Here is a 12,372-nt window from a genome sequence, read left to right on the forward strand (position 1 = left end):
CTTAAAATTATTCAGCGTTTTATCAAAATAAAAATGAATGGTTTCCAATGAAGAACTGGAGCCTTTCAGTCTGGGCATCTGCAGGCTGAAGGCACGTGAACGGCCGCACACGCGAACGGGAGCGCACGTGCACGTGCGTGAACGGTCGCGCACGTGGACGGCCGTGCACGCACGTGAACGGCAGCACACGTGAACGCTCACTAAGGTGAAACGGCCGCGCGTGTAAACGCTTGCGAACGGGTGCGCCTGCGCCGTAACGGCCGCGCGCGTGAACGGCTGTGCGCGCGCGCGAACGGCCGCGTTAACGTGTTATTATGGTCGCGTGCACGTTCGTGTGTGTATGTGCGCGCGTGTGTGCAGGTCACTTTGGTTATTGACGTCAGGATTAACAGCGTCACTGACGTTCACATTCTAAGGTTCAACAGATGGTTTTGTAGACACTCTGCAACCCAATAATATCAGGTGTCTCACCAGCTATGCCTGTGGATCAGTGGTTAGCAACCCCGCGCGGCAGCCGGGGATTCTTTAGCTAAACTCCCTAAACGGAGCCCCCATTCATTCCCTATGGCGGTGGTGAAATCCGCCGATGTAATATTTCTTTGGCCACCAGTGGCGCAGTGGAGCAGTTTGAGTTTAGCCGGCTCCTCCTCTTTCCCTCCTCCGCTGCGGCTCTCCCTGTTTCAGTCACAGCGCGTAGTATCAACGGCAGCTCTCTCTGTTGTTTGGAAGTTACGCGAAAGAGTAAGTAATTTAAATGAATAACAATGACCTGAAATGTAAAGAGAATTAGTGTTGACATGTTCTTGTTCACTTGAAAGCTGTAAAGTTCGTCGTGTTTCTTCAGTGTTGTTTAATCTTCATTTGAATCACGTCAACTAGCATAGATGTGCACGCTGAGTAACGGTACTTAAAGGTTCATCAAGTAGTAGTAGTAGTAGTAGTAGTAGTAGTAGTAGTAGTAGTAGTAGTAGTAGTAACAGTAGTAGTAGTAGTAGTAGTAGTAGTAACAGTAGTAGTAGTAGTAGTAACAGTAGTAGTAGTAACAGTAGTAGTAGTAGTAGTCGTAGTAGTAGTATTAACAGTAGTAGTAGTAGTAACAGTAGTAGTAGTAGTAGTAGTAGTAGTAGTAGTAGTAGTAGTAGCAGTAGTAATAGTAGTATTAGTAGTAGCAGTAGTAGTATTTTTTTAATGTGTTTTGGCTGCTCCATTAATTAATGTGTTTTTTTACTGTGTTTTTTAATCTGTACAGCACTTTGTGACCTCTTTGTCTGTGAAATGTGCTCTATAAACACAGTTATTATTATTATTATTAGTAGTAGTAGTAGTAGTAGTAGTAGCAGTAGTTTATAGTCATGTACAGTCACTGCTCTACATGTATCTGACAGAAAGAGTTACTAATCAGGTACTAGTTAGTTATTGGATTAAGGTTATCATATAACTATACCTAACTCATATACAGGACATATACTTTTACTTTTCCATGAGTAGGTCAAAGGCTTTTACCGCAGGAGGAGAGGTGAGGGGGGGGGGGTGTGAGGGTCTTCCATTGAAATGTAAATAGTGTGGCTGCCTACAGGAAGACAGCCACCTAAGGTACACAAATGATATCAGATGTCAGGCTACTATACTAACCTCCTATGTTCTGCTTTCCATTACTATCTATTAACATCTGGTATAAAAACAATGCCTGTCTATAACGTATTAATAGACTTTTTAATATGCTCTACTCTTTGTCATAACAGGGAAAATGCGCAAAATGTTGTTTTACCCCGGGAAAGTGGCAGTTTCCTTCCGTAAGGGACCACTAGGATTTCTTCGTCAGGATCCAACTGATGCAGCCAAAGTCCTGAAAGACAACCCGTCTCTGCAGGACAAGTCTGCACCTATGAAGGAGGAGCTGGTCAGGCTAAATGCACTGACTGTGGTCTGCCGGAGAGGAAGAGACCCTTCAGAGAAAACTGAGGTGACTGGAGAATACATCCTGCAGTTTGGGAAGTATAAGGGGAAGTCCTTCCGCTGGCTCCTGGAGAATGACATTGGGTATACCATCTACTTAATCAAGAACCAGAAAAAGGAGGAGGCTGCAGGAGTGTTCATGGCAGCGGGGCACAACAAGGACAGCCTACTGTCATTTGTGAGCTTTTCCCTCAGCTTTCCCGAAATCCAGTCTCTTCTCAGCTATGAAGAACGAAAGCCAGCTGTGACAGCAGCAGCAGCAGCAGCAGCAGCAGCATCGGAGGATGAGCATCTGGTTGGTTTTGGCTCTGGTGCCAACAACACCTGGCGAGAGATTTGGGACAGCAGGAAGGATGGCTACGCATCCTTCATTGTGAAACAAAAATGTGCTGCAGGAATAAATGCACAAACTCCAGCTCTACCTCCAGAAGAAGCTGCATCCGCCTGGATCTGGATCCTCTCTGATGTCACAACCCCCGCCTGCTCCTGCTGAAGCCATGGGTGAGTCTGGTGTTCTATATGTTTTGTCAGGATCATGTACACGCTGTCATCCGTCATGTCCTCAAATACAAGAAGATATGTATTTAATGACATTGTAATTCTTGTCTGCATCAGTGATGGATGAAGACGAAGAGCTGGAGAGAGGGATGCAGAGTATCTCTCCTTCAAAGCAGCATGTGCAGAGCTGTGAGTAAACATGTGGGGTCTTTTATTTTTTTGTTTCTAGATGAAGATTCTAGAGACTTTACAGTTCAGCTCATTTTCTATTGATCGTGTGTTCTATTCAGCATACATGTTGTTGTTTTGTTTGTGTTTAACAGCTGATTTTGCACCATCGTCATCATCTGCCAGACTACGACAGGGTTTGGGTACAGAAAAAGGTTTTTAATCGAAAACGTGCTGCCGTTGACCGACAACACTGGGACCATGAATTGTTCTCCCACATGAAGCATGAGTTTATTGTTCCGTCTCATGTTGACCTGTTCTGGTCTTGTGTGTGTTCTGGTGTTCTCCCTCTCGTCCTTGTGACTATGAATGGATCCCAGCTGTGAGGAGGTATGTATCAGTCTTTGTTTTTCTTATGCTCCTTTTATCTTAATGTAGGAACACTATATATGTGGAACTACTGTGTTACTAACACCGGATTGCATGTGTTTGACGTGTGTTTGACGTGTGTTTTAGTGTCATGTTGCTTCCCCTGCAGAGGTTAAATCGTAATGACTGGCTACTAAATATTAACCCAATCCAACATAAACACGTGTGTATGAATGGAGTAGTTTCTTTATATCATAATATAAGAAACAGTCTGTTTCATTGGATTTGGCTGAGAAAAGCAGGCAAAGTAAAGATACTAATACTATTTTATGCCTTTACTAACAGTAATTGATGTGTATTGTCAAATTAGAAATAACAAACACGGGTGTTTCCATTGCAGCATCATCTGTGACACTAGCTGCACCAGCTAAGGCTCCAGGTTCAGAAGTAGATGGTAAATGAATCATAATTCTGTCTATTCATTGAAACATTATCTGTTACATTTACTGTACCTATATTAGTTATAAAACATAAATGTATTCTTTTTTGTGATCCCTCTCTTCCTGCAGCCTCTGCTTTGCCACCTGTGAAGAGACCTGTGACCTGTACAAGGACCAAGGCATGGAGAAGGAGATGACCTGGAGAGAGTTCCAGGTGTCTGCCTTTTATGAGAAAGAAAAAAAGAGATGGATGGTTGAAAAGGGAAAATAAGAGAAAGAGGAATGTTTTTTCATGTATATATATTTTCTTATTTCAATAATTACATTTTCAACTGTCCTAAACTGCAATCAAGGCAGTTTTGAGTCTCAGAATCGTCAGAAATTAAACACAAGATTGTTGGTTTCACAGATATGCTTTTGGTAAATTAACATGTTTTAAAAAAAAAAAAGTACTTGAGGGACACAACTTCTTCCAAACAATGTCACGTTTGTACATTCATCTCGGAGCCTTCGTGGGTGGGGGGGGGGGGGATTAAGTTCCCTGGTCGAGAACAATTGCTTTAAAAAATGTCGAAACGCCTTTCTTTTCCCTCTGTTTTTGTATGTATGTTTACTGCCCTGCTAAAGTCTTTTCTCAGTACAAAGACAAAGGCATGGCGAAGGAGATGACCTAGAGAGAGTTCCAGGTGTCTGCCTTTTATGAGAAAGAAAAAAGGAGATGGGTAGTTGAATAGGGAAATTAAGAGAAAAGGGGAATGTTCTTTCATGTATATATGTTTTCTGATTTTAATATTTGCATTTTTTTAATTATATAAATTATTTGGACAATTTGTTTTACATGTTAGTGTTGTGTTTGCACTATGGGCTCTTAAAGGAGTCCCGTCCAATACCTGGGCTACTGAGGTGCACCTGCTGTCAAATCATGTTCTAATTGCATATATAATCCCAGGAACACAGAACAGCTCCACCAAGTGTCCATATTTAGTAATAGTTTGATTGCATTTGGCTGTTACGCTCTGTGTTCAATATGTACTGTCATGTCCTGCTGTTTTTAATAAATGTATTTCATAGACAGTACAAGTACAAGATCTATATACTTTCTCCACCACTGTTAAATCAGAGAACACCAGAATGTGATAAAGTTGTTTATTGAATGGACCTGTACTTGTACATATATCATCATATGCCATGTCTGTTTTGAATGTCAGAAGGTGAAGTGAAATCTGGGCGTTTCTTGATGAGACTTCACTCTTCAGAGATGTGGGACAGCAGGAGGGTGACTCTTCATGTGAAGAAACACTGCGATGTAGGGACAAAGAGACCCATGCTGTCATACACACTTCCATCATAATAGTGACATAATAGTGATATTAATGACATTGTCATTTTTCTCTGTTTGCATCAGGATGGATGGAGATGAACATAGTGATGCAGAGCATCGCTCCTTGCAGGCAGCATGTGCAGAGCTGTGAGTAAACATGTGGTGTCTTTTATTTATTTCTAGATGATTCTAAATCATCATCATTGTGTAATATTCTACCTGCATTTGCATACAAAAAAATCTATATGTTGTGTCCATCAGTCTGATATACAGACTGTGTATATATCAAACAGTTGTTCATTCTTTAAAATCTTTATTGACATCAAGTCACACTCAATGGTACTAATTGTCTTTGTCTTTATTCTGGTCTGACGAGATGGTCCATCAACTGTCCTCCTCAAAGCTTCCTGCTGCCACCAAGACGTCAGCATGGACCAGGTCACAGCACCAGAAGATCTGGATAAAGACAGAGCAAAAAAAGCATATATACATTATAGATTTGTTTTACATATTAAGTGTTGTGTTTGTGTGTCACTGTGTTCAATGTTTTCAGTCCCTATTGTGATAAATAAATATATTTCATGGTCTAATGTCTACAAGTCTTATTAGTTTGTGCACCATTTACAGTAAAGGAATATTTAATTGAAGTAATTGCAATTAAAATGTTTATAAGGAGGAAAACTGTAATACAATAGTTTAATAGTCATAAATAAGTCCAGTACTTAAATATTCTATAAAGTGCTGAAAACAGAGTGGAGTCAGTCTGTGAAAACACAGGATGTTCAGCACCTTGGATAGCATCGAAAATGCTGCAATCTCATTGGCTGTCAGTAAACACCAGCTATCCACGACTTGCCCCAGCGTAGAAGCAAAGGATTATTGGTTCAAACCCCACCTATGGCAGACTTTAAAAAAACTTTTTATCTTCTGTTGGACTGGACACTGGCGGGTTGTGTCGAATGTTTGTCACCTCTTATTTAGATGATGCAGTTTTCCTTTCAACTTTTCCAATTATACTTTTGAACTACAAGGATTTTCAACAGTTCAATTAAATGACTTTGAACTGTAACATTTTTCAGCAGGTATTTTGCATTTTCTATATTTTCAATAATGATTTGCTATTTATTTATATATTCATCTATTCCGCTATTTTCAGCTATATTAATATATTCAGCTATTTTTACATATATTTAGCTATTCTTTCATTTTCAAATATATTTAGCTATATTTAGCTAATTTAAGCTATATTCCACTATGTTCAGCTATATTCAGCTATTTCTTTCAAATATTTCAGCTATAGACACCATTTAACATTTTAAATGTTGACAAAACCTTCAGCTATTAATCTACGCTTTTACATTTTTCATATTTTCTCAAATCTTAAAATTATTCAGCGTTTTATCAACAAAAAAAAAGAATGGTTTCCAATGAAGAACCAGAGCCTTTTAGTCTGTGCATCTGTAGGCTGAAGGCACGTGAACGGCCGCACATGCGAACGGGTGCTCACGTGCACGTGCGTGAACGGTCGCGCACGTGGACGGCCATGCACGCACGTGAACGGCAGCACACTAACTGAAATGGCCACACGTGAAAACGAATGTGCCCGCGCCTTAACGGCCGCGCTAACTTGTTATTATGGTTGCGTGCACGTTCGTGTGTGTGTGTGTGTGTGTGTGTGTGTGTGTGTGTGTGTGTGTGTGTGTGTGTGTGTGTGTGTGTGTGTGTGTGTGTGTGTGCGCGTGTGTGCAGGTCACTTTGGTTACAGACTTCAGGATTAACAGCGTCACTGACGTTCACGTTCTAAGATTCAACAGATGGTTTTGGAGACACTCTCCAAGCCAATAATATCAGCTGGCCCACTCGAGTTTTCTGCCTCCCACTAACACGGCCGTCGCGGTTCCAACGGTCCCGTCCACGACCTCTTTGGACCTTGGGAAGTCACTTTTCTAAATCGGCCATTTTATTTTTTTGCTTCTTCGGCAGAGTTGAAAACTAGATTTTCTAAAAAGAATTCATATTTTTAATTTTCCATCCAGAAAGTGATTCGGAACATTGGAACTTCAAATTGTATGATGATTTTCTTCAATACCTGAAGCTTCCATTACTATACTGGCCGTCAGCTGCATGTACTCATTTTTATGGTCTTAAACGACGTTTCAGACTGAACAGAGTTGAAAACTAGATTTTCTTAAAGAATTCTTTCTTTTTTTTTAATTTCAAGAAAGTGACTTGGGACATCGGAACTTCAAATTGTATGATGATTTTTTTGAATACCTGAAGCTTTCATCCCTATACTGCCCGTAAGCTGCATTTACTAATTTGTTTTCTTTAAAGAATTCATTTTTTTCAAGAAAGTGACTTAGAAAATCGGAACTTCAAATTGTATGATGATTATATTGAATACTGAAGCTTCCATTACTATACTGCCCGTAAGCTGCATTTACTCATTTTTATGCTCTTAAACGACGTTTCAGACTGAACAGAGTTGAAAACTAGCTATTCTTAAAGAATTCATTTTTTTTTAATTTTCTTTCAAGAAAGTGACTCGGGACATCGGAACTTCAAACTGTATGATGATTTTCTTGAATACCTGAAGCTTTCATCCGTATACTGCCCGTAAGCTGCATTTTTCATTTTTATGCTCTTAAACGACGTTTCAGACTGAACAGAGTTGAAAACTAGATTTTCTTAAAGAATTCATTTTTTTTTAAATTTTCCATCAAGAAAATGACTTGGAACATCGAAACTTCAAATTGTATGATGATTATATTGAATACTGAAGCTTCCATTACTATACTGGCCGTAAGCTGCATTTCCTCATTTGTATGCTCTTAAACGACGTTTCAGACTGAACAGAGTTGAAAACTAGATTTTCTTAAAGAATTCATTTTATTTTCATTTTCCATCAAGAAAGTGACTTGGTACATCGGAACATCAAATTGTGTGATGATGGTCTTGAATACCTGAAGATTTCACCACCTTACTGCCCGTAAGCTGAAGTTACTCATTTTTATGCTCTTAAACGACGTTTCAGACTGAACAGAGTTGAAAACTAGCTATTCTTAAAGAATCCATTTTTTTAAATTTTCTTTCAAGAAAGTTACTCGGGACATCGGAACTTCAAATTGTATGATGATTTTATTGAATACCTGAACCTTTCATCCCTATACTGCCCGTAAGCTGCTTTTACTCATTTTTATGCTCTCAAACGTCGTTTCAGACTGAACAGAGTTGAAAACTAGATTTCCTTAAAGAATTATTATTTTTTGAATTTTCCATCAAGAAAGTGACTTGGAACATCGGAAGTTCAAATTGTATAATAATGGTCTTAAATACCTGAAGATTTCACCACCTTACTGCCCGTAAGCTGAAGTTACTCATTTTTATGCTCTTAAACGACGTTTCAGACTGAACAGAGTTGAAAACTAGCTATTCTTAAAGAATTCATTTTTTTTTTTAAATTTCTTTCAAGAAAGTTACTCGGGACATCGGAACTTCAAATTGTATGATGATTTTATTGAATACCTGAAGCTTTCATCCCTATACTGCCCGTAAGCTGCATTTACTCATTTTTATGCTCTCAAACGTCGTTTCAGACTGAACAGAGTTGAAAACTAGATTTCCTTAAAGAATTATTATTTTTTGAATTTTCCATCAAGAAAGTGACTTGGAACATCGGAACTTCAAATTGTATGATGATTATATTGAATACTGAAGCTTCCATTACTATACTGGCCGTAAGCTGCATTTCCTCATTTTCATGCTCTTGCACGACGTTTTAGTCTAAACGGAGTTGAAAACTAGATTGTCTTAAAGAATTCTTTTTTCAAACGTTCCATAAAGAAAGTGTCTCAGAACATCGGAACTACAAATTGTATGATCTTCTAATGAATACTGAGGCTTCCATTACTATACTGGCCGTAAGCTGCATTTACTCATTTGCATGCTCTTACACGACGTTTTAGTCTAAACAGAGTTGAAAATTAGATTTTCTTCAAGAATTAGTTTTTTTTAAACGTTCCATAAAGAAAGTGTCTCAGAACATCGGAACTACAAATTGTTTGCTCTTCTAATGAATACTGAGGCTTCCATTACTATACTGGCCGTAAGCTGCATTTCCTCATTTTCATGCTCTTACACGACGTTTTAGTTTAAACAGAGTTGAAAACTAGATTTTCTTCAAGAATTAGTTTTTTTAAACGTTCCATAAAGAAAGTGTCTCAGAACATCGGAACTACAAATTGTATGATCTTTTAATGAATACTGAAGATTCCATTGCTATACTGCCAGTAAGCTGCATTTAATCATTTTTATACTCTTCCACGACGTTTTAGTCACAACGCAGTTGAAAACTAGATTTTCTTAAAGAATTCATTTCTTTTAATTTTCCATCAAGAAAGTGACTCGAACATCGGAACTTCAAATTGTATGATGATTTTCATGAATACCGGAAGCTTTCATCACTATACTGGCCGTAAGCTGCATTTACTCATTTTCATGCTCTTACACGCCGTTTTAGTCTAAACGGAGTTGAAAACTAGATTGTCTTAAAGAATTCTTTTTTTAACGTTCCATAAAGAAAGTGTCTCAGAACATCGGAACTACAAATTGTTTGCTCTTCTAATGAACACTGAGGCTTCCATTACTATACTGCACGTAAGCTGCATTTACTCATTTGCATGCTCTTAAACGACGTTTTAGTATAAACGGAGTTGAAAACTAGATTTTCTTCAGGAATTCTTTTTTTTTAAACGTTCCATAAAGAAAGTGTCTCAGAAGATCGGAACAACAAATTGTATGATCTTTTAATGAATACTGAAGATTCCATCGCTATACTGCCAGTAAGCTGCATTTAATCATTTTATGCTCTTACACGACATTTTAGTCTCAACGCAGTTGAAAACTAGATTTTCTTAAAGAATTCATTTTTTTTAATTTTCCATCAAGAAAGTGACTCGAACATCGGAACTTCAAATTGTATAATGATTTTCATGAATACCGGAAGCTTTCATCACTATACTGGCCGTAAGCTGCATTTACTCATTTTCATGCTCTTACACGCCGTTTTAGTCTAAACGGAGTTGAAAACTAGATTGTCTTAAAGAATTCTTTTTTTAACGTTCCATAAAGAAAGTGTCTCAGAACATCGGAACTACAAATTGTTTGCTCTTGTAATGAATACTGAGGCTTCAATTACTATACTGGCCGTAAGCTGCATTTACTCATTTGAATGCTCTTACATGACGTTTTAGTCTAAACGGAGTTGAAAACTAGATTGTCTTCAAGAATTAGTTTTTTTAAACGTTACATAAAGAAAGTGTCTCAGAACATCGGAACTACAAATTGTATGATCTTTTAATAAATACTGAAGATTCCATTGCTATACTGCCAGTAAGCTGCATTTAATCATTTTTATGCTCTTACACGACGTTTTATTCTCAACGCAGTTGAAAACTAGATTTTCTTAAAGAATTCATTTTTTTTTAAATTTTCCATCAAGAAAGTGACTCGAACATCGGAACTTCAAATTGTATGATGATTTTCATGAATACAGGAAGCTTTCATCACTATACTGGCCGTAAGCTGCATTTACTCATTTTCATGCTCTTACACGCCGTTTTAGTCTAAACGGAGTTGAAAACTAGATTGTCTTAACCCTCGTGTGGCCTCACCGATCCGTACACACCCCGTGTCCTGCGGGTCAAACTGTCCAATGTCCTTTCATCTGGAGCCTTCGATGCGTGGGCGCTCACACCACTTGCTTAAAGCAGAGTTTTGATGATACACTCGGGTCATTTCGACCCGAGGACAACAGCAGGGGCATGGTGATACTCAAGGGTCATTTTGACCCGAGGACAACGACAAGGGCTTGGTGATAATCAAGGGTCATTTTGACCCAAGGACAACGGCAGGGGCTCGGTGACACACAAGGGTCGTTTTGACCCGAGGACAACGGCGGAGTGTTGATGATACACAAGGGTCATTTCGACCCGAGGACATCGGCAGGGGCATGGTGATACTCAACTGTCATTTTGACCCAAGCACAACGGCAAGGGCTTGGTGATAATCAAGGGTCATTTTGACCCATGGACAACGGCAGAGTGTTGATACAAAAGGGTCATTTCGACCCGAGGACAACGGCTGGGGCATGGTGATACTCAAGGGTCATTTTGACCCGAGGACAACGACAAGGGCTTGGTGATAATCAAGGGTCATTTTGACCCAAGGACAACGGCAAGGGCATGGTGATAATCAAGGGTCATTTTGACCCAAGGACAACGGCAGGGGCTTGGTGATAATCGAGGGTCATTTTGACCCAAGGACAACGGCAGGGGCTCGTGACACACAAGGGTCATTTAGACCCAAGGACAATGGCAGGGGCTTGGTGATAATCAAGGGTCATTTTGACCCAAGGACAACGGCAGGAGCTTGGTGATAATCAAAGGTAATTTCGACCCAAAGACAACGGCAGAGCGGTTCCAACTGTAGCACCCCCGAGCACGAAGGACCTTGGGAAGGCACTTCTCTGAATCAGTTTGGGGAGACTTGAAAGTTTGCTGCAACCCGACTAATACGGCCCTTCCCAACAGTTCCGGTGGTCCTATCCTCGAGCCCGCAGGACCTCGGGAAGGCACTTTTCGAAATCGGCCATTTTGTTTTCGCTTCTTCGGCTCGTGCAGCTTTCACAGAAAGTCGGAAGGACTCAAGTTTGCCGCGCTCCCACTGACACGGCCGTCGCGGTTCCGACGATCCCGTCGCCGAGTTCGGGGGACCTCGGGAAGGCACTTTTCTAAATCGGCCATTTTGTTTTCGCTTCTGCGGCTCGTGCAGCGTTCGCCCAAAGTCGGAGGGACTCGAGTGTGCTGCGCTCCCACTGATACAGTTGTCGCAGTTCCGACGATCCCATCGCCGAGCTCGCGGGACCTCGGGAAGGCACTTTTTCAAATTGGCCATTTTGTTTTTGTTTCTTCGGCTCGTGCAGCTTTCACGGAAAGTCGGAAGCACTCGAGTTTGCCGCGCTCCCACTAATACAGCCGTCGCGGTTCCGACGATCCCGTCACCGAGCTTGCGCGACCTCGGGAAGGCACTTTTCTAAATCGGCCATTTTGTTTTCGCTTCATCGGCTCGTGCAGCTTTCACAGAAAGTCGGAAGGACTCCAGTTTTCTGCCTCCCACTAATACGGCCGTTGCGGTTCCAACGGTCCCGTCTCCGAGCTCGCGGGACCTCAAGAAGTCACTTTTCTAAATCGGCCATTTTGTTTTCGCTTCTTCGGCTCATGTAGCTTTCGCAAAAAGTCTGAAGGACTCGAGTTTTCTGCGCTCCCACTAATACGGCTGTTGCGGTTCCAACAGTCCCGTCCCCGAGCTCGTGGGACCTCGGGAAGTCACTTTTCTAAATCGGCCATTTTGTTTTTTTGCTTCTTCAGCTAGTGTGGCTTTCACAGAAAGTCAGAATGACTCGAGTTTTCTGCCTCCCACTAACACGGCCGTCGCGGTTCCAACGGTCCCGTCCACGATCTCTTTGGACCTGGGAAGTCACTTTTCTAAATCGGCCATTTTATTTTTTTATTCTTCGGCAGAGTTGAAAACTAGATTTTCTAAAAAGAATTCATATTTTTA

The 12,372-nt window shown here is 40.5% G+C and overlaps 1 protein-coding gene across 1 annotated transcript; it reads left to right on the forward strand.

Annotated features, from left to right (window-relative positions):
• The first annotated feature begins 689 nt into the window (after positions 1–689).
• LOC137804162 (uncharacterized) lies at positions 690–5,342 on the forward strand. The gene is made up of 8 exons (XM_068603221.1): positions 690–741; positions 1,743–2,457; positions 2,572–2,643; positions 2,778–3,445; positions 3,561–3,645; positions 4,640–4,737; positions 4,837–4,899; positions 5,129–5,342. The coding sequence occupies exon 2, from the start codon at positions 1,748–1,750 to the stop codon at positions 2,447–2,449; it is 702 nt and encodes a 233-aa protein (XP_068459322.1). The 5' UTR covers positions 690–741; positions 1,743–1,747; the 3' UTR covers positions 2,450–2,457; positions 2,572–2,643; positions 2,778–3,445; positions 3,561–3,645; positions 4,640–4,737; positions 4,837–4,899; positions 5,129–5,342.
• Positions 5,343–12,372: the final 7,030 nt, after the last annotated feature.

Source organism: Clinocottus analis, unplaced genomic scaffold (assembly GCF_023055335.1).
Source record: "Clinocottus analis isolate CAN_PGR_092001 unplaced genomic scaffold, fCliAna1.0.p SCAF_6, whole genome shotgun sequence".
Lineage (NCBI taxonomy): Eukaryota > Metazoa > Chordata > Actinopteri > Perciformes > Cottidae > Clinocottus > Clinocottus analis.